Source organism: Capricornis sumatraensis, chromosome 8 (genome assembly GCF_032405125.1).
Source record: "Capricornis sumatraensis isolate serow.1 chromosome 8, serow.2, whole genome shotgun sequence".
Lineage (NCBI taxonomy): Eukaryota > Metazoa > Chordata > Mammalia > Artiodactyla > Bovidae > Capricornis > Capricornis sumatraensis.
The window spans coordinates 89,682,886-89,710,229 of NC_091076.1; the positions used below are offsets into that span (position 1 = coordinate 89,682,886).

General features: G+C 37.5%; 1 protein-coding gene across 1 annotated transcript; it reads right to left on the reverse strand.

The window, feature by feature from the left end:
• Positions 1–863: 863 nt before the first annotated feature.
• Positions 864–22,327, reverse strand: FBXO47 (F-box protein 47). Its single transcript, XM_068978821.1, has 10 exons — positions 22,147–22,327; positions 21,458–21,625; positions 16,739–16,815; positions 15,193–15,270; positions 12,124–12,232; positions 7,044–7,220; positions 5,701–5,847; positions 4,873–5,015; positions 1,639–1,798; positions 864–976 (listed from the first exon to the last, which is right to left on the reverse strand). Exons 1-10 carry the CDS (start codon positions 22,325–22,327, stop codon positions 864–866), a joined length of 1,353 nt encoding a protein of 450 aa, XP_068834922.1.
• Between the last annotated feature and the right edge of the window lie 5,017 nt (positions 22,328–27,344).

Sequence of the window (27,344 nt, forward strand, 5' to 3'; positions counted from 1 at the left end):
GGACATATATGTGTGTTTGCACATGTGTGTGTATGTGGTATGCATATATATATACATACACACGTATATATACACATATATGTATGGATCTGTATATACACAAAAACATACTTCCTTTGCTTTTTGATCCATAAAAACTTGAACCAAACACAATGTTCTCTGTGAAAGTGAAAGTGAAGTCCCTCAGTGGTGTCCGACTCTTTGCAACCCAGTGGACTGTAGCCTACCAGGCTCCTCTATCCATGGGATTCTCCAGGCAAGAATACTGGAGTAGGTTGCCATTTCCTTCTCCAGGGGATCTTCCCAATCCGGGGATTGAACCTGGGTCTCCCACATTGGAGGCAGACGCTTTAACCTCTGAGCCACCAGGGAAGTTTCTCGAATGTTCTCTGTAATCATGCAAAAAGGTGGTAAAAAAAATATGATTTATATCTGCACAACCCAAAACATCATACTGCAAATCTTCATAAAACATTCTAGGCTATGTCTATACAATCTAAGCAAAGTGAACACAGACACACTATTTGGGTCTGCTCTAATTATGTAACAGAATTTTCTCTTGCTTTGAGGATCCACATATATGGGTTAGCTGGCCCTGGAATTTATAGCACTAATGTTCCATTTAGTTTGAGAGGCACAGCTTGTTTTCTAGAGAAATCTCAATACAGGCTGGGTTTGCCTGTAATTTTTATATTAATAATGATTTAAGCAGCTGCTTCTAGAGTTTTATGCAGCTTTTAAATTCTTAGGTTACTTAGGTGATAAAAAGTCCCAAGGATGCTATTCTTTGAGTGTGGAAAAGCAACACTCTTCTAATCATTAGTTCAGTGAGGTATTCTCTAAATGCAAAGATTTCTGAGTATTTAGGAAGAGAGAGCATTCATGGTCAAATACAGGACCTCTTTATGGAAGCTAGCCTGAGCCTGCACAAGATGGAATAAATTCATAAAGGTTCTGTCGTCGTCATCACCATCTCCTATGCCATACACAGGAACAGACATAGAGAAAAGAAAATGACAGTTAAGTTGCTAAATATATGATTTATTCAAAACATACTACACATTATCCCTAATACTGTGTAACAGAAGACTAGTTAGTGATTTTCATTAAGTTAGATGTTAACAACCGAAATCATGGAATTATATTAAGAGCACTGAATTAGAAATCAGAAAAAAAATATGCTGGTCCATACTTTATTGCTTCTAACTTCATGACCTTGGGCAAGTCAGGTAATTTCTCTAAGCCTTAGTTTTCTCCTTGGCAAATTAGGGTTAATTATAATGTCTGCCACCTAATAAAACTGTGAAATAATATAATGAGCAAACTATACAAATAAAGGATATTATTATGATGGTTATAATAGTTGGTCAAGTAAGCAGGTTAAGATTTTTTGCTGTGCAGAATTATATTGGTTCCTTTCAGAGCAGACTCTTCAACTTTATGTTTTCCATTAAAACCAATACCAGATTTTAAAAGTGACAATACTAGAAACTAAATATATCTCATGAAAACACTAACAATGACTGATTTTTCGATTCTTTGCTTAGAAATAAAAGTCTATACAGAATTATATTTGTCTTAAGGGAAGACTAGCATGCATTTTACTCACACTTGTGTACCATCTATGTGTATACTCACCAGACATAACGGATTGTAGCATTTCCATTATAGCACATGCAAACGCATTTGCCACACTCTGCAGGAAGTTCTTTCTTTCCACCGGAGTGCTGAAGACTTTACAGACTTTTTGCATCATTTTAACTGCCCAGTCCATGGAGTATAGCTCTTTCTCACACACCTGGTTTAGACATACAAAGCATTGTGGTAAATTTCCATGTGAAGAAAGTTGTAGAATTTGAAAATAGTATTAACAATTACTGTTTATAAGTTTAACATAATTTAATAACGTAGTATGTTGAGTCTATAAACGGCAAATGCTCTTATATCTAATACTCCTTTGCTTTCAAATGGTACAAATTTTACGGGGAAAAAAGCATGAAGTAAATAAAAGCCTGGTTCAAGATTATTACAGGATACTATTAATGCAAAAAAATAATATTGAAAACAATTACTGGGAATTCCCTGGTGGTCCAGCGGTTAAGACTCTGTGCTTCCACTACTGGGGGTATGAATTCTATCCCTGGCTGGGGAACTAAGATCCCACAGGCCACACAGCCAAACAAACACCAATTATTTAGTTCAGTTCAGTTCAGTTCAGTCCAGTCGCTCAGTCGTGTCCGACTCTTTGCGACACCATGAATCGCAGCACGCCAGGCCTCCTGGTCCATCACCAACTCCCAGAGTTCACTCAGACTCACGTCCATCGAGTCAGTGATGCCATCCAGCCATCTCATCCTCTGTCGTCTCCTTCTCCTCCTGCCCCCAATCCCTCCCAGCATCAGAGTCTTTTCCAATGAGTCTCATGAGGTGGCCAAAGGACTGGAGTTTCAGCTTTAGCATCAGTCCTTCCAAACAAATCCCAGGATTGATCTCCTTCAGAATGGACTGGTTGGATCTCCTTGCAGTCCAAGGGACTCTCAAGAGTCTTCTCCAACACCACAGTTCAAAATCATCAATTCTTTGGCGCTCAGCTTTCTTCACAGTCCAACTCTCACATCCATACATGACCACAGGAAAAACCATAGCCTTGACTAGACAGACCTTTGTTGGTAAAGTAATGTCTCTGCTTTTGAATATGCTATCTAGGTTGGTCATAACTTTTCTTCCAAGGAGAAGAAATTTCATGGCTGCAGTCACTATCTGCAATGATTTTGGAGCCCCCAAAAATAAAGTCTGACACTGTTTCCACTGTTTCCCTATCTATTTCCCATGAAGTGATGGGACCAGATGCCATGAGTACATCATGAGAAATACTGGGCTGGAAGAAGCACAAGCTGGAATCAAGATTGCCGGGAGAAACATCAATAACCTCAGATATGCAGATGACACCACCCTTATGGCAGAAAGTGAAGAGGAACTAAAAAGCCTCTTGATGAAAGTGAAAGAGGAGAGTGAAAAAGCTGGCTTAAAGCTCAACACCAATTATTAAACATTTGGAAAGAAAGGCTCCTACTCATTTACTCATTCATTCAGTAAATATTTATTGAGCACATGCTAAGAGCTGGGGATACTATGGCAAGCCATAAACACAAGGCCTCTATATTCAAGGGATCCCATGAGAGTGACAGAGAAACAGGCAATTTCAATAAGCAAGAGACCTCTATGATAATATTAACTTTCCATCTTCAGAGCTATAAGGAATATTTCTCTCTTATTTAAAAAATAAATAAAATGAGGATTACATGTTTTTAGCTAAAACTGACTGAAAGCAAAAAAGGCTGATTTACTAACATTCTAAATGGCAAATTGTTCATGTAGCCAAATAACATACAGCATGAAAATAAACTATATAATAATATAAGCAAATAATGCTAATCTGACAGGAAAGATTTATTGACTACTTATTATGTATAAATCACTGTATAAGACACTGTGAAAGAAGTAAGTGACACAGTTCTGGATTTCAAAGAGTTTCCCTATTTAGGGAGACAATTACCTCACAAAGATACCGGCTTAAGAACACCAGTGGTAAATGAAGATAAATAGAAGACAAATCTGAAGTGATTTAGAGAAAATTAATGATCAGAGTTGAGATGTTAATCAGAGATGGCTTCTCCACCCCTAATGGCTTCCTCTCCATTCCTTTTGCCAGAGTGAGGCCAAAGTCACCTTCCAAAAAGTAAAACTGATAGTGTCTCCCTGTCTCCTAAAACTGTCAGCAATGTGGCTACTGTGGTTCGAGCTCCACAGAATGGCCTGCCAGGACCCTCCTTGCCTGGCCCCTCTCTTCTTATCTAAACTCCTCCCTTCTTATCCACCTCCTCCTCTTCAGCACATTTTCCCCTTCAGAAATGATACCGAGATGTTTATAGTTCCCTGAAGACAGCCATGCAATTCCAATTCTCTGTTTTTTTTTTTTAGGACATCTACTTATTAAAATAAATATTTACATTGAGAATACAGTTAATTTGGTAGCTTTCTTCACATTTTCACATCTTTTAAAAATACTTATTTACTTATTTAGTCGTGCCAGAGCTTTGTTGCGGCACACGGATCTTTAGCTGAGGCATGCACACTCTTAGTTGTGGCATGTGGGATCTAGTTCCCTGAGCAGGGATTGAACCCAGGCCGTGGCAGTGACAGTGCCAAGTCCTAACTACTGGACTGCCAGGAAATTCCCACACTGAATTTATTTATACATACTTTGATATGTCTTAAAAGACTGTAAGCAGCTTTGGTCAGGGATTTGTTCTACTAATTTCCATAGTCCTAAAATCTCACACAGTGTATGGCCCATAGTAAACACTCAATTTGTGTTAAATGAATGGACATTAAATATATTTTTTAATGTTTTATTTTAAAAAACATTTTAACTATATAAAAGTAAAGAGAATAGTATTATAAACGCTTAGTATCCATTCTCTAGCTTCAGCAATTACAAATCTTGTTTCACTTCTACCACCACTCACTTCCACATTCTCTTCCTGATGCCCAGGAAATATCCTGGAGCAAATTATAGAGAGTGCTTTATTTTTTTTAAATGGAATCTAAGGGGAAAAAAAGAATATAACTTGGCAGAGCTGTATAAAGACAATCCAGATATGAGATATGGGGAGAGGTTAATATAAGGAATGTCTCCAAATATGATAGTTTATTATATAAATTTAAAAATTTTAAGTATATATAAAAATATACTTAAATACTTATTTTTTCAAAATGTTTTGTACATATTTCAGTTCCTTCATGGCAGCTTCTTGGTAGGTCAGCTATAATGTTAAACAACTTGCTAGAAAAAACTTATTTTTTACTTACCAAAGCCAAAAAGACTATCAGCCTTGCCAGTTCAATGGTGCGTCCATTCACAGCTTTACTAGCCATGAAAGTGAAACAAATATTGTTCCCACTTAGGATTAGGAGACGTGCATTATTCTCCAGAAGCCACTCACGAGGAACCACTTTTATTAAAGGAAAAACAGTATTTAATGAGATATTACATAATAGCTATAGTAAAGATCATTAAATACATGTAATATTATATCACTTTACTGAAAATACAATTAGTGTCAAAGGAGAATCTTGGAGAAAATGCTTTAGTTTTCCAGTTACAGCCTTTACTGGGCAAAAGAGATTATTGCCAAGTCACAGTGACTCTCACAAATGTACTAGTAATATAGTCAAAGCATTTCTCCCACAAAAGTCTACCGACAAATAGTCTAATCCTGGGAAAAGAAAGAAATCTTGAGAACTTAAGAGTCTAAAGGATGAGGCAGGAATGGGAAACATTGTTTCGTCCCTTTAGTACCAACTGGAGAGGGCTTTCCTCTTATGCAACAGTAGGAGGTGTTTCTGAGAATTGCAAAATGGGAATAACTAAGCTAATAAAATAATGAAACTTTCAAATAATAATAACAATGAATAATATCTATAAAATTGACAAGGGAAACCAAAGGAAAGTAAATTGATTATATGCATTCTCTTCAAAAATCAAAAAGTGATTTCCGATGATAAGTCATTTGTTTCCGATAGAGCTGTATGTATAACTTAAAAAAATTTTTTTAATTGCTTTATGTCCTTACAATTTTATAACTGTATTCTAATAATATGCTTCCATTACTCTATGTGGTAAATATTATTTTTTACCTGATAGTTCATCTACAAGACTGATAACATCATCTGCTGTCCATTCTTTGGTGCTTGTGTCATAGAGCAATTTAATGGCATCAGCCAAACTTTTCAGGCAGGATTCATCTGTAGGTCCTTCTATCATTTTCTGCCAAACCACCTGTCCTGAATGATAATTGAAACAAAAACTAGGCTATGACAGAATAGTTGCTTCTCTGATAAAGATTATATGGATTATTTAAAAAGGAACTTGGATTGCATAATGAAATCCATTACTTATACATGCTACTTTCATAATGAAAGGTCAATTCTGATAACAGTATAAATTTTAATGTCTCTGACTGATGCAATGAAGCACAGCAACAATAGCTAAATGAAGTAAAGAAAAGGTAATTTCACCAAGCAAAACAGTGTTTATGGTGCAAAGATAATGTTATCCATAACAGATATTAAAATAAACAATTGACAGAATCTTACTAAAATGAAATAAAACCTAGTGATAACCTTCCAAAAAGAGAGCATGCTGTATTTCAGAATCTTCCAGACACTTACATCAAAACTGAGTAATCCAGTCAATTTTTTATTGTTTACCTATGACCAATTTTTTTCTGAATTATACACACGAACAAAATTTGATTGCAGATTGACTTCCTGCTGCTACGCAACACACTTTAAACTGGTTAAGTCCTGACATAATGCCGTGTGAACTTTAGTTATTAAGAATGATGAGAAGTCTCTGCTCTCACGCTACAGCCACAAGGAGAGACCTCTCATCATTCTTAATAACTAAAGTGGCTACAACTGTATACTACATTACACTACATTTGCTTGGATGAATATATTTCTTTTGTTCACACAGCAAGGGTATGAACTGTGGCAGCTGGAGTCATGTATTAGTTGAAAGAAGTGCAGCCGAAACTGTAACCAAAGGAGGCATTATGCTTCCAGAAAAATCACAAGGAGAAGTACTGCAAGCAATGGTGGTAGCTGTTGGATCCAGCTCTAAAGGAAAAGGTGGACAGATTCAACCAGTTAGCATGAAAGTTGGAGATAAAAGTTCTCCCAGAATATGGAGGCACCAAAGTAGTTCCAGACAACAAGGACTATTTCTTATTTACAGTGGTGACATTCTTGGGAAATATGTTGACTGAAATTGAAATGGCATCATGTGAAGCTGCCCATTCCACTGAAGTTCTGAAATCTTTCATCATGTAAATAATTTCCATGGTTCTCTTTTATAATAACTAATGATACCCCCCCAAAAAAAGAATGATGAACTAAGCAGGCACAAAATGATGTTTCCTAAAGTAAAAGTAATTAACCAGCTTTGAAACATACATCCCTAAGAAATAGATGCTCACCATCTTGAGGAGATACAGGTCCAAAGATGATATACAGTAATCTTGCCTGATTCACCATTGGCCACGGTTTCAATATACGTGTCAACCAAAATGCAGAATCACTTCGATGGGTCCAATGATCAAGCAGTACATTCCTACAGAATAGTCTGATCCTTAATTCCAGTTTTCGGGCGCTTCCTATGAAGACAAAAGAATTGTAAAGCATTCTTCTTAGATTGAAATGCATAATTGGATAGATCAAAGACATACATCACTAATATGCTTTGTACTGAGAGTGTTACTTCATTTACTCTGTAAAAATTTTAGATTATCAAGAAACTACTTTTTAAAACAACTTTACTGGGATACAATTTACATACCATAACACTTACCAATTTAAAGGATATACAATTCAACTTTTTTTCAGTATATTCATAGATATATGCAGCTATCACCAAGTAAATTTTAGAACATCGTCATTACCTCTAAAAGAAGCCCTGCTCTTTTAACTATACCTCTCCCATCCCTCTGTCCTTTATCACCCACAGCACTAACCACTACTTTCTGTCTCTATAGATGTCCCTATTCTGAACTTTGATATGAATGAAGTTATATAGTAGATGGTCTTTTGTGACTGGCTTCTTTCCAAAGCATGTTTCCAAGGTTCATCCATGTTATAGCATGTTATCAATACTTCATGCTTTCTTATAGCCAGATAATATTCCATCGTATAGATATGCCACATTTTGTTTATTCACCCATTGATGGTTGTCTCTACCTTTTGGCTCTTATGAATAATGCTGCTATTAACATTCATTTACAAGCTTCTGTATGAATATGTTTCTCTAGAGGATATACCTAGGAATAAGATTGCTTGGTCATATGGTAACTCTATATTTAATCATTTGAAGAACTGCCAGGGTGTTTTCCAAAGTGGCTGTACCATTTTGCATTCTGGCCAGCAGTGTATCAGGGCTCCAACTGCCCCACACACTTACCAACAATTGCTCTCTGATGTTTTGGTTCTAGCCATCCAAGTGGATATAAAATGGTATCTCATGTATTTTTAAAAACAACTTTATTGGAATATACATATAATTTATATACCATATAACTTTAATGTATATAATTTAATATATATAATTCAACAGTTTTTGATATATTAAATTATTTTCTTAAATTGTAGTAAAATATATATATATAATCTAAAATTTGCTATTTTAACCATTTTTAAAGTATAAAATTTAGTGGCATCAATTATATTCATAATGTTGTTCAACTGTTATCACTCTTACCCTATCTAAAACTTATTCTTACCTCAAACAGAAACTCTGTGACCATTAAGCAATCACTCTCCATTCCCCTCTCCCCCCAGTTCCTGGTATCCTCTAATCTACTTTCTGTTTTTATGAATTTGCCTGTTCTAGGTGCCTCACAGATGTGGAACCATACAATATTTGTCCTTTTGTGTCTGACTTATTTCACTTCATGTGTTTTCAAAGATCATCCATGTTGTGGCCTATATCAAAACTTCACTCTTGTGAATTCCCTGGTGGTCCAATGGTTAGGATTCTGTGCTTCCACTGCTGGGGCCCAGGTTCGATATCTGGGAAGGGAACTAAGATCCTGCAAGCCACATGGTGTAGCCGGAAACTTCACTCCTTTTTATGACTGAATAATATTCTACTGTATATATATTCCACATTTTGTCTATCCATTCATCTATTGATGAACACTTGGGTTGTTTCCTGGTCTTGGTCATTGAAAATAATGTTTCAGTGAATTCTGCTGTACAAGTATTTGTTCAAGTTCCTGCTCTCAGTTTCCTTAGTTAGGTGCCTAGGAGTGGAATTACTGGGTCATATGTAACTCTACATTTAGTTTTTTGAGGAATGACCAAGCTGTTTTCCATGGTGGTGACACCATTTTACATTTTATATTCTTATACTACTTATGATCTACTTACTTATACATAGGTGTAAATGGAAAGTCTACCAACACACCAAAAAAAGAGAGCAAGTGAAGTCACTCAGTCGTGTCCAGCTCTTTGCAACCCTGTGGACTGTAGCCTACCAGGCTCCTCCCTCCATGGGATTCTCCAGGCAACAATACTGGAGTGGGTTGCCATTTCCTTCTCTAGGGGATCACTTCCTTCTCCAAGGGATCTTCCTAACCCAGGGATTGAACCTGGATATCCCACATTGCGGGCAGACACTTCTGAGCCACCAGGGAAGCCCTCACACCAAGGCCATGTGTAAATAAGTATTTCTTGATGTGTGAAGTCAAGTAGCTCAGAAGTTTAGAGGAGAGAGATTATTGCAGGTCTAGGGAGATCAGGAAAGATCAAGTAAACTGGGTCTTAAAAGGATGAAAATGAGACATGGCATTTCAGGAAAAAGAGAATGAATGAAAGGTATGAGGTAGAAATGTGTAAGAGGAATCTGTGATACAGAGCAATATCCTTGTGTCAAACTGATGGAGAGTAGTAGGCAGTAAGTTTGGAAATGTAGGTTAGGGTTAGTATATGAAGAGCAGGATAGTTTGGACTTGGAAGATATCAACGGCTTAGTGTGCTTAGTCCCTCAGTTGTGTCCGATTCTTTGCAACCTCTTGGACTGCAGCCCACCATGCTCCTCTGTCCATGGGGATTCTCCAGGTAAGAATACTGGAGTGGGTTGCCATGCCTTCCTCCAAGGGATCTTCCCAACCCAGGGATTAAACCCAGGTCTCCCACATTGCAGGAGGACTCTTTACCAACTGAGCCACCAGGGAAACCCAAGAATACTGGAGTGGGTAGTATTTCCACTACTGGAGAAGTAGCTACCCTTTCTCCAGGGGATCTTCCTGACCCAGGAATCAAACCAAAGTCTCCTGCACTGCAAACAGATTCTTTACGTGCTGAACTACCAGGGAAGATATCAGTTCAGTTCAGTTCAGTTCAGTCGCTCAGTCGTGTCCGACTCTTTGCGACCCCATGAATCGCAGTGTGTCAGGGCTGCCTGTCCATCACCATCTCCTGGAGTTCACTCAGACTCACGTCCATCGTGTCGGTGATGCCATCCAGCCATCTCATCCTCGGTCATCCCCTTCTCCTCCTGCCCCCAATCCCTCCCAGCATCAGAGTCTTTTCCAATGAGTCAACTGTTTGCATGAGGAGGCCAAAGTACTGGAGTTTCAGCTTTAGCATCATTCCTTCCAAAGAAATCCCAGGGTTGATCTCCTTCAGAATGGACTGGTTGGATCTCCTTGCAGTCCAAGGGACTCTCAAGAGTCTTCTCCAACACCACAGTTCAAAAGCATCAATTCTTCAGCACTCAGCCTTCTTCACAGTCCAACTCTCACATCCATACATGACCACAGGAAAAACCATAGCCTTGACTAGACGGACCTTAGTCGGCAAAGTAATGTCTCTGTTTTTGAATATGTTATCTAGGTTGGTCATAACTTTTCTTCCAAGGAGTAAGCGTCTTTTAATTTCATGGCTTCAGTCACCATCTGCAGTGATTTTGGAGCCCAAAAAAATAAAGTCTGACACTGTTTCTACTCTTTCCCCATCTATTTCCCATGAAGTGATGGGACCAGATGCCATGATCTTCATTTTCTGAATGTTGAGCTTTAAGCCAACTTTTTCGCTCTCCTCTTTCACTTTCATCAAGAGGCTTTTTAGCTCCTCTTCACTTTCTGCCATAAGGGTGGTGTCATCTGCATATCTGAGGTTATTGAGGGAACTAATAAAGCTTTCTGATCAAGAGAAGGACATGATAAATTAATTTTGCTATTGTTTCACTGGGCTTCTATAACTACCTTAAAAAATTCTGCCATGATTTGTTTCATAATAAAATATTTTAAGCTGACAGAAAAACAGAGATACTATAACAAACACTGTATACTGATCATCTAGTTTTGTCAAATCTTGTTATATTTGCTTCAGAATTAAAAAAAAATGAAACATTATTCATACAGTTAAAACTTCCTGTTTATCAGTCCCAATTCCCTTCTTCCCTAGAGATAATCACCATCTTGAATTGGGTTTTGTTCCTGCTGTATTAATCAGTGCTTTCTAGAGAAACAAAAGTAGCAGGATGTGTATATACACATAGGGTCTGTCTTGCTTATGCAGATCACTGAAGCTTGGCAAGTCCATAATCTACAGGGTAGGTTGGCAGGCTCCAACAAGGCAGGGACTTCTAATTCAAGTCCAAAGACAGTCTGCTGGCAGAATTCTTTCTTGTTTGGGGAGAAGAGTCATTTTCTATTAAAGCCTTCAGGTGATTGGATGAGGCCCACCCACATTATGGAGGGTAATCTGCTTTACTCAAAGTCTACTGAGTTAAATGTCAATCTTTTCTAAAGAATAATTTCAAACATCTAGAATAATGTTTGATTAAATATCTGGGTACCATGGACTACCAAAGTTGACACACAAAATTAACTATCATAACTCCCAACTATGTTCTTATATTTTTTTACATATGTATATAACCATAAAGAATACATAGAACTATTTTACATGTTTTTAATATGTATATAAATGGTATCATATTAAAAGTATTGTTTGGTAGCCTTTTCTCTCAAGTTATATTTTGAGATTTATCCATATTTAAAATACACATGGCTCTAGTTAACTCATTTTAACTATTAATGGTTTTTAATTGTATAAATATGCCACAATTCATTTATTCATTCTCTTGACAACAGGCATTAGGTTGTTGGCAGTCTTCCCTGTTATACATGTCTCCTTGTGCACACTGTGGGAGTTACTCAGAATGACATTGCTAAATTATAGATTTAATTTTTAAAATATATTTCAGGTATATATAAAGGTTTCAAGAATATTATAATGAACACCTTTGTATCCTCCACCAGTTTAAGTAATAAAATATTATTAATATGGTTGAAGACCCTCTGAGCTCATCTCTGTCTGTAGTTAGAGGCCACTTCTGCCTCACTATCTGATTTAGTGTTTATCATTCCCTTACATCTCTTCGTCCTCTTTCTACAAGTAAACACTGCAGTTTATTTAAAAATACACTTTAGAAATATATTATTTTTTTCTATTTTAATCTCTATATAATGTTATCTCTGAATTTTAGTTCTTTACCTGGTTTGCTGCAGACAACTGTCTGCATCTTACGGGACAGATGAGTCAGCTCACATAAGAAATTATAAACACGATGGCACTCGAGTTCATCCCAACCTGCTGTTAAGGTCTGAGAATGATAAAATAAAGGAAACATTGCAGATATTCAAACCATCAAATCAAAACATAAGTCACTACTGCCTTATGATCATCAACTGTTGCAGCACAAAATCAGGGTGATGTGCAATTTTTATCCAGTATGGGACTGTTAAAATTCATAGAAAATTTTATACTAAACAAAACCTAGAAATGCTTCAAAATCCAATTTCTTTGTGGTTGCATTGAGGGTCTCTTTTCAGAGAACTAAATGGTATTGAATCCTGACCTCTGACAGTTATGAGGAAAATAACAAAGTAAGGCTCAAACCCTAGAGCACAACTTTAGATATCTGACTCACAACCATACCGTGGCTTAGTTTCAGACTACAGTAGAATTTAAATCAATCCCTTATGACTATACAGTGGAGGTGATGAACAGATTCAAGGGATTAGATCTGGTACACAGAGTTCCTGAAGAACTACGGATTGAGGTTTGTAACACTGTACAGGGAGTGGTAACCAAAACCATCCCAAACAAAAAGAAAAGCAAGAAGGCAAAGTGATTGAGGTGGCTTTACAAATAGCTGAGAAAAGAAGAGAAGCGAAAGGCATGAGACAAGGGGAAAGATATACCCAAATGAATGCAGAGTTCCAGAGAATAGCCAGGAGAGATAAGAAAGTCTTCTTAAGTGAACAGTACAAAGTAATAAAGGACACCAGTAGAACTGGAAAGACGAGAAATCGCTTCAAGAAAATTGGAGATATCAAGGAACATTTCATGCAAGTTTGGGCACAATAAAGGACAGAAATGGTAAGGATCGAAGAGAAGCAGAAGAGATTAAGAAGTGGTGGCAAGAATACAAAGAACTATACAAAAAAGGTATAAATGACTCAGATAAACAGATGGTGTGGTCACTTACTTAGAGCCAGACATCCTGAAGTGTGAAGTCAAGTGGGCCTTAGGAAGCATTACTACAAAGCTAGTGGAGGTGACTGAATTCCAGTTGAGCTATTTCAAATCCTAAAAGATGATGCTGTTAAAGTGCTGCATTCAAAATTCTAGCAAATTTGGAAAACTGAGCAGTGGCCACAGGACTGGAAAAGGTCGATTTCCATTCCAGTCCCAAAGAGAGGCAATGCCAAAGAATGTTCAGACTACCTAACAATCGTACTCATTTCACATGCTAGCAAGGTTATGCTCAAAATCCTTCAAGCTAGGCTTCAGCAGTATGTGAACCGAGAAATTCCAGGTATACAGCCTGGGTTTAGAAAAAGCAGAGGAACCAGAGACCAAATTGCCAATATTCGCTGGATCATAGAGTAAACAAGGGAATTCCAGAAAAACATCTACTTCTGCTTCACTAACTACACTAAGTGGATCACAACAAACTGTGGAAAATTCTGAAAGAAATGGGAATACCAGATCACCTTTCCTGTTTCCTGAGAAAACTATGCAGGTCAAGAACCAAGTTAGAACCAGACATGAAACAACAGACTGGTTCAAAACTGGGAAAGGAGTATGACTGTATATTGTATATACAGCCTGTATATATATATATAAAGACTGTATATTGTTATCTTGCTTATTTAACTTCTATGCAGAGTACATCATTTGAAACACCAGGCTGCATAAATCCCAATCTGGAATCAAGATTGCTGGAAGAAATATCAACATCCTCAGATAAGCAGATGATACCACTCTAATGGCAGAAAGCGAAGAGGAACTAAAGAGCCTCTTGATGAGGGCAAAAGAGGAGAGTGAAAAGCTGGCCTGAAACTCAGCATTGTAAAAAAAGAAGATCATGACATCCAGTTCCATTACTTCATGGCAAATAGATGGGGAAAAGTGGAAACAGTGACAAATTTTCTTTTCTTGGGCTCTGAAGTCACTGTGGACAATGACTGCAACCATGAAATTAAAAGATGCTTGCTCCTTGGAAACAAAACTAGGAAAAACCTATACAGTGTATGAAAAAGCAGCGACATCACTTTGCTGTCAGGTCCACACAGTCAAAGCTATGGTTTTTCCAGGAGTCATGTACAGATGTGAGAGTTGGACCAGAAAGAAAGCTGAGTGTCAAAGAATTGATGCTTTCAATTGTGGTGCTGGCAAAGACTCTTGAGAGTCCCTTGGACTTCAAGGAGATCAAACCAATAAATCCTAAAGGAAATCAACCCTGAATATTCATCAAAAGGACTGATGCTGAAGCTCCAATACTTTGGCTACTTGATGCAAAGAGCCGACTCATTGGAAAAGATCCTGATGCTGAGAAAGCAAAAGGAGAAGGGGGCGGCAGAGGATGAGATGGTTAGATGGCATCACTGTCTTAATGGACATAAATTTGAGCAAACTCCGGGAGATAGTGAAGGACAACGAAGCCTGAGGTGTTGCACTCCATATCCGACTCTGAAACTCCATGGACCGTAGCCTGCCAAGCGTCTCTATCCATGGTATTCTCCACACAAGAATACTGGAGCAGGTTATCATGCCCTTCTCCAGGGGAACTTCCCAACCCAAGGATTGAACCTGGGTCTTTTTTGTCTCCTGCTTCAGCAAGCAGGTTCTTTACCACAAGTACCACTTGGGAAGCCCCATAATAAAATCAGTTGTATCTATCATTTCCCATAGTCACAATTTTTAAAATACAGTTGATTTCTAAGATCACATCCCAATAACTAGCCTAAGACTTAAAATTCATTACACATCCACACTCTGTACCCCACAGTATTTCCAGTCATTACAATTGGCTGGAAACTTCAAGGACATTGGTATAGAGCATATAAATGTTAAACATTTCTTACTAGTGAGAAATCCAAGAAGAAAACCTGAGGTGGGAAACATATTAACACATTCTCAAAACTTTACAATGTTATTTTGTTTTCTTTTTAGATTATTATCACTTTTATTATTTTACAGACAGACAGATTACACACTCTACTTATTAACAGTTCAAAAAGAACTTTTTCTTCTTTCAGTAAATTAAAAATGTACCTGTAAAAATATGCCATAACATAATAATCCTACACATTGCAAAGGAGCTGCACATCCATTGAATTTAAAACAGGAAACCTATAAAGAGAACAACCATTAATTCCTCCTTTTCAGTGGAACTGTACAATGATTTGACATTCAAATTAAGTGGAAATATGCAATGACCTTTTTCAATCTTAACTGAAAATAACTAAAACACTATATAACTGATTAGCATCATGTTACATAGGTGGAGGATTATGAAAGAAGTATAAAACAAAGTCTCTGCCTCAAGGAGCTCACAATTTATTAAGGCCAATACACACACCTGAAGTTATTTTTACATTTCAGGTTAGAATATGTCTAAATGCTACAATGACCAAATAAACATATCAGACATGATGAAATCAGGGAAAGGATCATTCTGAGAATGATTTAAAAAGCTTATGAAGGATGTAAAACAAGTAATGTTTTTGAGTGGGATTCAAATATAATGAAAAGACAGTATTGGTAAGGAAACAATAAAGGGAAAATTGTATAGAGGTAAAAATAAAAAGAAAGATATGAGCAGCTTAGTCAGGCTCAAGATAGTAGGAATTAAGCTTGCTCTGTCAAAGTGAAGTCGCTCAGTCATGTCCAACTCTTTGTGGCCCCATGGACTGCAGCCTCTCAGGCTCCTCCGATTACAGGATTTTCTAGGCAAGAGTACTGGAGTGGGTTGGTTGCCATTTCCTTCTCAGAGAATCTTCCCAACTCAGGGATTGAACTCAGATCTCCTGCACTGCAGGCAGACGCTTTACCCTCTAAGCCACCAGGGAAGCCCCTGTCAAAGGGAACCTAAATACCACCTGTGGACTTTGGACCTTAGTGTGATGAATCTGAGTAACCATTAAAAGATTTTTAAGCAAGAAAATTAAATGATGAAAGTGATTCAGCATACAGAATGTCCTGGGGAGTGAAGAAATGAATGGCAGGAAGATCATATTGGAAGTTGCTGCAATAACATAGAGGCTGAAGTTAATGCAAACACTGACATGAAAAAAGCCAGTGGAAACAGTTTGCATACTATTGAGTGTAAAACTGAATCAGCAATAGTAGATATATATTTGGACTTATATAACAAAACTCAATGTCTAACAGAGATTATGCCCTAACACATTAATACACATTTCCAAGTCATAAATTATCATAAAAGGTTTGTCATTTTATATATTAAAAATGCTTTTAATATTTAAACAGTAAAATATTAACACTTGGAAATTATTTTCATTTTAATAAAATATCTACATCATCACTTTAAAACATCTTCAGAATTCCCATGAGGTAAAAATACTTTTACTACTTTTATAACCTAATAAACTTGAGAGTGAAAATACTCCTAACTACATTTTGGTGTTTCATAATCTGAGTACTTGGTAAAGTATTAATTATCATCAATCAATTTCTAGTACTAATTCATGAAATTCCATGAAAATAAATACAGATTTAACATGAGTATAAGATAATTAATAATAAAACATCTTTACTGGAAATCAAGATTGTGACTAATTTAGAAGTATGATCTTACATCTGCAAGTATCTTATGAATGTACTTTAGTCTTTCCTTTGTGGGTAGCAGCAACGTACATCTTTTAAATAGCAGACCTGAGAAAGTAAAGAAACACATGAAAAAAACAACATTAATGTAACTAACTTAAGAATATCTATAACTCACAGCATAATGTTCCCTGAAAGTGAGATGTACCATAGTGGACTGTGAGTTGATATCAGTTGTTTTTAAGGGGAAGTTTGGGAGGAAGGGTGCACAATACTTGTAACACATGGTGTTTACCAAGGATGACTCTGGTATTCACCCAAGAGGCTATGACATGAAATCTTACAAAAAATTGTGAAATTGGTGCTATAGAATAGATTTAGGAAAGTATTTCAATTTAAACTCCATGGACTATAGCCTGCCAGACTCCTCTGTCCATGGGATTCTCCAGGTAAGAATACTGGAGTGGGTTGCCCTTTCCTTCTCCAAGGGATCTTCCTGACCCAGGCATCAAACCCGGGTCCCTTGCATTGCAGGCAGATTCTTTACCCACTGAGCTACAAGGGAAGCCTCCCCAAAGACAACAATAACCAAATACAAAACACAATTGGGAAACTCTACTGTCTTTATTCCATAGAAAACATATTCCAGTATCTCTTAAAATTAACCTCATGTCCACAAGGGAAAATGTTTTAAGAGTTGCTAATGGAAAGAGTGAGAGAAGAGCTTTTTTATTCTTTTCTCCAAATACTGTACAAAAACTTAGTCATAAGTACTTGAAATTTCAGAGATTAGAAGGCTTTTTTCCCTCACAGAAAGTATCCAGTTTGGATGAAATATTTATTTATTTCTTTAAAGATATCCTTTTATGGGGCTTGCATGTTAAGAATGTATAGAATTTTGTGTTTACATTTTTTTTTTAAAGCCTTTAATTTCCCAGTGAGCTATGTAACTTGAACTACAGTGACAGGAAGTGTATGATTTGTTTTCTCTAACTTTAAGTGTTCTGTTCTCCTAAAATGGCAATATATTGTTAACATTCCTATAAGGGCAAATATCCTCAAACTAAAAATAAGATATATGGTAAGAAAACGCATACCTGAATATCATGACTTTCTTTAGTCTTCATCTTCTCTGCATTTACTTTTTTACATAATATAAAAAACTTTATATATAAATTCTGTAGAATCTATGGGAATTGAACTTATTTTTAGAAGTTGCTATGTTTGGGCAACACATTACCAGGATTGTATTTTAAAGATAAACTCTTCTTATTTTTGTACATAAAAAGACATTTTCAGTGTTTGGTTTTCGGGCTGAGTTCTTTTCCTTTCATGTTCTGGCATCCAGTCTCAAGGCATATCATAGTTGGGGAATTGTAAACTCTAATTGCATGCTGGTTGTTTCTTAAAATGTAGAATGCCTATTTTTAAGGGTTGCAATTTCCCATAAAAACCAATTCTGGTTGACTTATTTATTTTTTAACACAGGTGCTCTGTTATACCCTTTAGAGACCAACTTCTTTAATTTCTTTTCACTAAAATAGATCAGATGTACTGTTCTTTTCACACTGGCCATCTGCTCTGTTTTGTATGAAGCAGCAAATTAAAATGTATAAACCTCAGAATGCAGAATTCTGAAAATGTTATTTTAATGTCGGAAAACAAGAACAGAGGAATGGCAATGTGAGGAAATGGTAAGTACATCAAACATTTATCAGTCATAAGCTAGCTGTCTGCACCAAATTTAAATGGAAGGTTAAAATCATTACACGAATAAAACCATATTTAAAAGCTACCTTTAAAGATCAACACATATCTGTATTTTTAACTGAATTATCCACATAATTGTCTTAATGCTTTTTGTTTGTGTGTTTGTTTATGCAATTGAGCCTGATCAGGGAGAAAAAATTCTTTCTAATTAAACTAAAGAATAAGCTTTTCCCAAGTACCACTTCCTCCACAACTGATGATGTTTGAAAAAAGATATTTACCATAAGTGGCAAAAAGTAATTGATGTATTCTTTTGCAAGCTTTACTAAGCTTAATCATAAGTACTGAAAGCAATAACACTGTAACTAAATCACATACTTTTCATTTAGTCTTATTAAGTATACTTATCAAATACAGTTTGATGTATTTCACATCTATGCAGTCTTATTTCATTATTTAAAAACTAGGCATCCTTGGGCTACTAAAAGGTAATATGCACTTAACTTACTCTCAACATCAGATATTTTGTTTCATTGCCATGTTTTGATTAACTACAGGTAGGTTCATAATTAAACTGGTGTCATTAAGTCAAGTCAAAATTAGAATTTTATTTTAGCACTCAGGAAGAATGAAATCAATGAATGGGATGAAAGATATAAATGATTACAAATCCAGGGAAGAAACCGTCCACAACTTCCTTTGCTAAAGTTAATTTAATAATAGTATAATGATTTATTAGTAAATGCATAGCATCCTTAAGAGAGGAAACCATTGTTTCTGATAACAGAATAAGTGATTTTCCACAATAATATATTTATTTTATATTTTAAGAACTAGATTATGGTTGAAAAGGAAAAGAAATACAGAGATAAAACTCATCATATCCACACAAAGTAAAGCATAGAAACACATCAATTTCCTAAACTGGTAAGCCACCAGATGATAAGCTTCAGTGACATTGTGTCCACACGAAGTCACAAGGACAGACACTTTAAAGTGAATTCTCATCTTTAAAGATAATGTAAGGGACTGCTGTCTGAGGAGGCCTTACAAATAGCTGAAAAAAGAAGAGAAGTGAAAGGCAAAGGAAAAAAGAAAAGATACACCCATCTGAATGCAGAGTTCCAAAGAATAGCAAGGAGAGATAAGAAAGTCTTCTTAAAGGAACAATGTGAAGAAATAGAGGAAAACAATAGAATGGGAAAGACTAATCTCTTCAAGCAAACTAGAGATACCAAGGGAACATTTCATGTAAAGAAGGCATAATAAAGCACAGAAATGGTATGGACCTAAGAGAAGCAGAGGTGGCAAGCATACACAGAAGAACTGTACAAAAAAGGTCTTAAAGACCCGGATGACCACAATGGTATGACCATTCACCTAGAGCCAGACATCCTGAAGTGTGAAGTCAAGCGGGCCTTAGGAAGCACTACTACAAACAAAGCTAGTGGAGGTGACGGAATTCCAGTTGAGCTATTTCAAATCCTAAAAGATAATGCTGTTAAAGTGCTGCACTCAATATGCCAGCAAATTTGGAAACTCAGCAGTGGCCACTGGACTCGGAAAGGTCAGTGTTTATTCCAGTCCCAAAGAAGGGCAATGCCAAAGAATGTTCAGACTACCTAACAATCACACTCATTTCACATGCTAGCAGGGTTATGCTCAAAATCCTTCAAGCTAGGCTTCAACAGTATGTGAACCGAGAACATCTAAATGTACAAGCTGGATTTAGAAAAGGCAGAGGCACCAGAAATCAAATTGCCAACATTTGCTGGATGATAGAGAAAACAAGGGAATTCCAGGAAAACATCTGCTTCTGCTTCATTGATTGCACTAGGGCCTTTGACTGGGTGGATCACAACAAACTGGAAAATTCTGAAAGAGATGGGAATATGAGACCACCTTACCCATCTCCTGAGAAATCTGTATGCAGGAAAAAAGCAACAGTTAGAACTGGACATGAAACAACAGAATGGTTCAAAATTCAAAAAGGAGTACGTCAAGGCTGTATACTATCACCCTGCTTAATTAACTTATATGCATCATGTGAAATGCTGGGCTGGATGAACCCCGTGCTGAAATCATGACTGCTGGGAGAAATATCAATAATCTCAGATATGCAGATAACACCACCCCAGTGGCAGAAAGTGAAGAGGAACTGATCAAGTTTCTTAATCAAGGTGAAAAAGGAAAGTGAAAAAGCTGACTTAAAACTCAACATTCAAAAAATGAAGATCACGGCATCCAGTCCCATCACTTCATGGCAAATAGATGGGGAAATAGTGGAAACAGTGACAGACTTTCTTTCCTTGTGCTCCAAAATCACTGTGGATGATGACTGCAGTCATGAAATTAAGACGCTTGCTCCTTGGAAGAAAAGTTATGACAAACCTAGACAGTGTATTAAAAAGCAGAGACATCACACTTTGCTGACAAAGGTCTGTATAGTCAAAACTATGGTTTTTCCAGTAGTCAGGCAGGGATGTGAGACTGGACCATAAAGAAGTCTGAGCACCAAAGAAATGATGCTTTGGAATTGTGGTGCTGGAAAAGACTCCTGAGAGTTCCTTGGACAGCAAGATCAAAACAGTCAATCCTGAAGGAAATCAACCCAGAATAGTCATTGGAAGGACTGACGCTGAAGCTGAAACTCCAATCCTTTGGCCACCTGATGCGAAGAGCTGACTCACTGGAGAAGACCCTGAGGCTGGGAAAGACTTAGGGCAGCAGGAGAAGAGGGTGACAGAGGATGAGATGGTTGGATGGCATCACCAACAAGACTTTGAGAAAACTCCAGGAGATTCTGAAAGACAGGAACCCTGGTGTCCACAGGGTCGCAAAGAGTTGGACACAACTGAGCAACTAAACAATAAACAAAAGGATTGCTGTTAAGGGAAAGTCCTCACACTGGAAGAGTGAAGTGTCATGGAAATAGGAAGTATTCCATTTCCCACAGGCCTTATAGAATTGCATAATAAAACCCCCTTAATTAAGTATAGTTCTTTATCTGTTACAATTCTCATTATATTACATAAATTACCTAGAGATCTGTAGTGTTCCAACATAGTGGTGTCTTCTCTGTCAGGCAGCTCAAGGTCATGAAAATCCTGTAGTAAAAGTCTTTTGCTTCCTGATGAGGTTGAGATATAATTAATAACGTGTTGGCTGACTGTTTTGGACACCATGCTTAGCATGCTGATATCCTTCACTATGGAAAGAAATATATATATATATACATATATGTGAATGGCTTAAATACAAGAACATCACTATTAGCAGTCTATGAACTTACAGGTTAGCTCATTAATACTACTACTATTAATAATACTACTAAAATAAATAATTAAAGGGGGGAAAGGGAAAAATCTTAAAATTGTTTGAAATCTCGTTCTCAATGAATTAGAAACATTTGGGGATGTAACAGTCAAATTACCATGTCATTATAATTAGAAGCATACTTTAAGGAGTCTGAGTATCATATTTTCTCTGAGTACCACTTACCTAACAATGATGAAATTTAAAAAAATAAACTAAATGTGAAGACAGACAGGGAGGCCTGGTATGCCGCAGTCCATGGGGTCGCAAAGAGTTGGACATGACTGAGAGACTGAACTGAACTGAACTGAACACCATTAGCATTCTAGCAGGGTCTAAGATGACAAACTACTTCTTGGGGAAAATAAAATATTTCAGTGTCCATGTTGCCTATTTATAGTCGCCAAACCTCACCTGACAAATATTTTAGAATTATTTGGAATATTTCCAATGGCAAGGCTTTAAAATTTCCAAGCGCTGATAAGGGCTGAGAATCTGAGTCAAAGGTGTTGGAAAAATAGCTGGATCGACGATTACTACGTCTATATTTCTGGTTAGGAATCAAAGTGAAACTGGTATTTACTCTAGACGCCATCCTCTTCCTTATCTCATGAATTTATTCTGATTAGAAAAAAAAAAGCACAAGAGACAAAGAGAAAAGGAAATTATATTGATGAAGCGATGTTGTTTCTTTAAATGGAAAGATTCATATTTTGATAGGTAACAGTTATCTCTCTACAGTTACAGAACTTTTAATGTGATGTCCAATATATGGCATTCCAACCAGTAGAGTCTATTTATTCATTCCAGCATGATATGAAATATTTAAAAATCTTTTCCCTCTTACACAAATATTTCAGAGTTTTAGTAGAAAATGAGGTATGTATTTAGATGAAATGTATTCTAAGAAAAGAAGTGTGACATTTTCAAAAAGCAAAAAAATTAACACAAAAATTATCATTTCAATCCATTCAGTATTTGTCAATTAGTATGTTGTTTTTACTTTAATTCTTAAAACATTCAAAGTATTAATATAGAATTAAAACTTTTCTATTTTTTAAAAACTTAATACTGACATATTCTTTTGTTGGAAACAATAAAGACATTAAAAAATAGACTTTAGTTTGCAGCTTTTTAAAACTGACTAGCTCTAACAGATTAAGATGGTTTCATTATGATTCACTATGTGTGGTGAAATCAAAGTTTTGTAAAATTAATAAGACTAGAATAAATTAATGAATAATTTTCCCTCAATTCCAATTTTGTTTAATAACAGCTAATAATGAAACTCCAATACTTGGCCATCTGATGCGAAGAACTGACTCATTGGAAAAGACCCTGATGCTGGGAAAGATTGAAGGTGGGAGGAGAAGGGGATGACAGAAGATGAGATGGCTGGATAGCATCATTGACTCGATGGACATGAGTCTGAGTAAGCTCTAGGAGTTGGTGACAGACAGGGAAGCTTGGTGTGCTGCAGTCCATGGCGTTGCAAATATTGGACACGACTGAGTGACTGAACTGACAAGTCTTAGGAAGGATCTACATAACTTATTTCAAACTAAACATTTCCTAGAAAGAATTTTATTGAAGTTACTAGTAATTCACTTACACTAAACAATAATTCTTTAAAAAAAATGTTATCACAGTGACTTTGTGTCATTCCTTTTCCTATTCAGAAAACACTCTTTTGTAAACATACATGCATATGTACACATGCATAACTCCAATCTAGGGCTCCTTATTTCTGAAGAAACAACTAAGACATTTCATCAAAGAGTTACAAATATATCTGACCAAAATGCATTTTCTCCTTTTGGCACAAAATTGCTAAAAAATCACATTGCTACTTACTCATGTAAAAGGTTACGTGTCAATTTACATCAATTTAAAATCAGCTGTATAATTGAAAATGTGGCCAAGAAATTTAGTGCTTAGTGAAAAGCATATTGTGAATTTCCCTTAAAACTATACCCTACATAGTGCTTTGCTAGTAGATATTTTAAAATAATCATTAAAATTACACAAGTAACATGCACTGTCAAAAATTTTTACAAAATACAGCAAAACAAAAAGAAGAAAATTAAATTCATTTGGTTTTTAGCACAAAATCAAGCCCTTTGGCTTATAACATTCTAGAGTTTTCCATATATGTTTTTTACAAAAACAGAGGAAATCTCTGTTCACACTATTTTGTAATCCTTTTCAGTTGTAATTAAAATTGTCATTTCTTTCCATACCAATATTTATATTTCTACAAGTATATATTTTTTAAAGGACTGCATGGAATTTCACCAAATGAAAGAATATTAATTTATTCAATCCATAAGATTGTTTTTAACTTGTCACAGTAGGCATTTAAGAGCATTTTTCATTATAGTAAAATATACACCTGGCCTAGGTTTTGTTCTGTTTCTCTGAGCACTGTGTAACCTGGGGCTTGGGTGGGAACCTGTGGGCTCTTCAGAAACTCACTGACACCTAAAACCTAGGGGGCTTTAGTGTGTCAACCACACACTGTATATATTTTTAAACCTCTGAGAGGAGTTAAAACACAGTGATCTAAATTCTGCTAAAACTAGTCTCCTCTTACAATTCCTTCTTTTTCTCACTCAGACCTGAATGTTCCAGGGGAGATAACAAGACTTTCTGAAAATCCTAAAGGTGTAATCCCAAATTATTTCTGGTTTCCTCTCAGCCCTCTAGAGAATGAGAATCACGAACCCAAATAATCGTAATACGATGACGTTTCAATGCCCTGTTCCATCTCACTGCTTTTGCCCACGTTTGAAAGGCTTTAAGTACCTCTTGGATGAACTTTTCTCCCTCTTCTCTGATAAAACCTTCCGAGAGCAATTCACTAGGATTTCTATTTTGTTTTAACATAGGAAAACCCTTTGAAGAGACCCATCCCCCCCCCTGCTCCGGAATAAGCTCAAAATATCTTCAAAGAGGTAAACTAGGGAGGCCATAAAAGAAAAACTTTCCAATTTAAGAGTCAAACCACACTGGGATGCATTTTTGACTGTCTCCAGTCCATGGAAAGATGAAATTATCTCCAGAAATTATTGGGGAAAAAAATTTTTTTTTACCACAGATTTTGACAGTTTTCCGGTTAAAGGATCACAGGAAAATGGGACTTAGTCGTTCTGCCCCACCTCCTCAAATTTCTTAATATTTAGAAAAGAAAGTATTTCCGCAAGGTTTTGCCGCCAGGAAGAGGGAAGGTCCGGCTCCCGTCGGCTCCGAAGCTGCGTTCCAGTCTCGCAGGCGCCCCCTTGGCCTCGAGAATGTTTTAGAATCCTCCCAGGAGCCCCAGCGGGAAGAAGGCCCCGCCCCCGGACCCCATAGTGCCGTCCTCCCTAAGGAATATTTTAGAACCCTCCCTGAGCTCCCTCCGAAAGGAGACTCCGCCCCTTATAAATATTAAGGAACACTCCCACAGACCCACCCACTTCATGAATAATCAACGAGGACGTAGTAGGTCCTTGGTGCCAGAACCTAAGCCAAAGCCACTCGTTGCTTCAGGCTGATAACAGGAAGGGGTGGGGCCGTTAGAAACAGGAGTGCGTGCGTGCTAAGTCGCGTCAGACTGCGACCCCATGCGCTGTGGCTCGCCAGGCTCCTCTGTTCATGGAATTCTCCAGGCAAGAATACTGGAGTGGGTTGCCATTCACCTTTCCAGGTGATCTTCCCGACCCAGGGATCGAACCGGCGTCTCTCAAGTCTCCTGCATTCGGGTTCTTTACCACTACCGCCTTCTGGGAAGCCCAGAAACGGGAGAGGAGGATGCAAAATGAAGAGCCCCAATCTGGTGAACTGCACATCTGTTCCAAACAATTTTCTTTCCTTTTAACCTAGTTTTAAACCGGGTTTTAAATCCACGCCCCCCACCCCCTGGTGGCTCAGACGGTAAAGAATCCGGCTGCAATGCAGGAGACCTGGGTTTGATGCCGTGGGGAGATCCCCTGGAGAAGGGAACGGACTCCTGTATTCTGGCCTGGAGAATTCCATGGACAGAGGGACCTGGCAGGCTAGTCCATGGGATCACGAAGAGTGACTCCACTGAGCCACTTTCACTCCCCCTCACCCCGCCCCCACCCCCAAGCCAAGAGGGTAAGTTACGAAGTTACAAGAGCTTTCGTGAAAACTCATTTTGGGGAAAACCCCCAATGTTCCTTTTTAAACCTATCTGGGTGTGCCTAGAACAAAGAAGAATGAGTGCCTCCAGCATCTCAAGTTGGAGTCCAAGACAAATCTTCCTTGCTTGGTCCTCCTCCTTCCTTGAAGAATAAGTTCTCATTCATTTATTCATTCATTGGCAATTTATTGAAACCTGCTTTGGGTCAGTCACAGGATCAGGTCCTAAAGAAACAACAGAAAACAAGTCATATGTGTTCTGCCTTACTGGAGCTCATTAGTCTAATGGGAAATATAGAATGAGCAGACAAAATAAACTACAGATAGCAATGTTATGGAGTAAATAAGGCAAACAAAATATGAAAGTTGGAGGCAGGGAGCGTGTACCTATTTTAGATGGACTGGTCTGAAAGATCCCTTTGAAGAGGTTACATTTAATTTGAGAGCTAATGGAGAAGGAGCCAGTCAGGAGAGGGGATGGGAGAAAAGGGAACAGCAATATAGATTTCGGTTTGTTCTAGGTATTTGCAAGCCTGGCTGGCAGAGTTTAGCAAGCAACTAGGAGTGACTCTATGGAGATCCTGGAGAGGCAGCACAGATGTGGGTGTGCAGGACCTCATATAAAGGCCCTAAATGAGAGCCAACTTAGAACACAGTAGGCTCTTCCTGGTAACAGCTGGTAAAGAATCTGCCTGCAGTGTAGGAGACTCTGGTTTGATTCCTGGTCAGAAGAGCCCTTGGAGAAGGAATAGGCTACACACTCCAGTATTCTTTTCTGAAGCATCTCCATGAACAGAGAAGTCTGGCGGGCTAAGAGTCAGACACAGCACAAATTCCTGTCTTTGCAGACCCACTCCACATTATATGCAAGAAATTAAGATGTACCCACATCCTCAGTAAAATAAAATATGTAAGTAACTTCATAAAGGTTGAGATGAAATTTAGGATTAATTGACATATATCATGTAGTCACAGACATTCATTAATTTTGACTTACAAAGTTTTTTGTGGAGAAGGAAATGGCAACCCACTCCAGTATCCTTGCCTAGGAAATCCCATGGACAGAGGAGCCTGGCGGCCTACAGTCCATGGGGTTGCAAAGAGTTGGATACCACTGAGGGACTGAGCATGCAGTGTTAATTCAAATTTGAGCTCTTTGGAGCATCCCCTGGTTCTTGGTTCTGCAGTCTTCTCTGGGGCCCTTCATGGAGCTGACTGGGACCAAGTCACCTCATGCAGCTGCATTTCTTTCTAGAGCACCTAGCCCTTTAGATTGCTGGCTCTGAGAAACAAGTACTGTGTGAACTGTGCTTGTAGGGGTCTGTTAGGAGGGCCACACAGGAAAGGTGGCCGCGGGCCCACAGTGTCCACCTTAAGCTAGGTAGAAAGACGTGTTTGTTCTGCAACGTGATGAACACACTGCCAAATCTCCAGACAGTCCAGAGGGTCAGTTGTCAAGCAAATGAGCACTT

Coding starts and splice junctions, on each gene's coding strand:
- FBXO47 (XM_068978821.1), bottom strand. CDS start 22,327: ATGGCGTCTAGAGTAAATACCAGTTTCACTTTGATTCCTAACCAGAAA. Junction 7,221..12,123: donor AGTTGTCTGCAGCAAACCAG/GTAAAGAACTAA, acceptor TTGTCTTCATAG/GAAGCGCCCGAAAACTGGAA. Junction 5,848..7,043: donor ACCTGTATCTCCTCAAGATG/GTGAGCATCTAT, acceptor ATTATCATTCAG/GACAGGTGGTTTGGCAGAAA.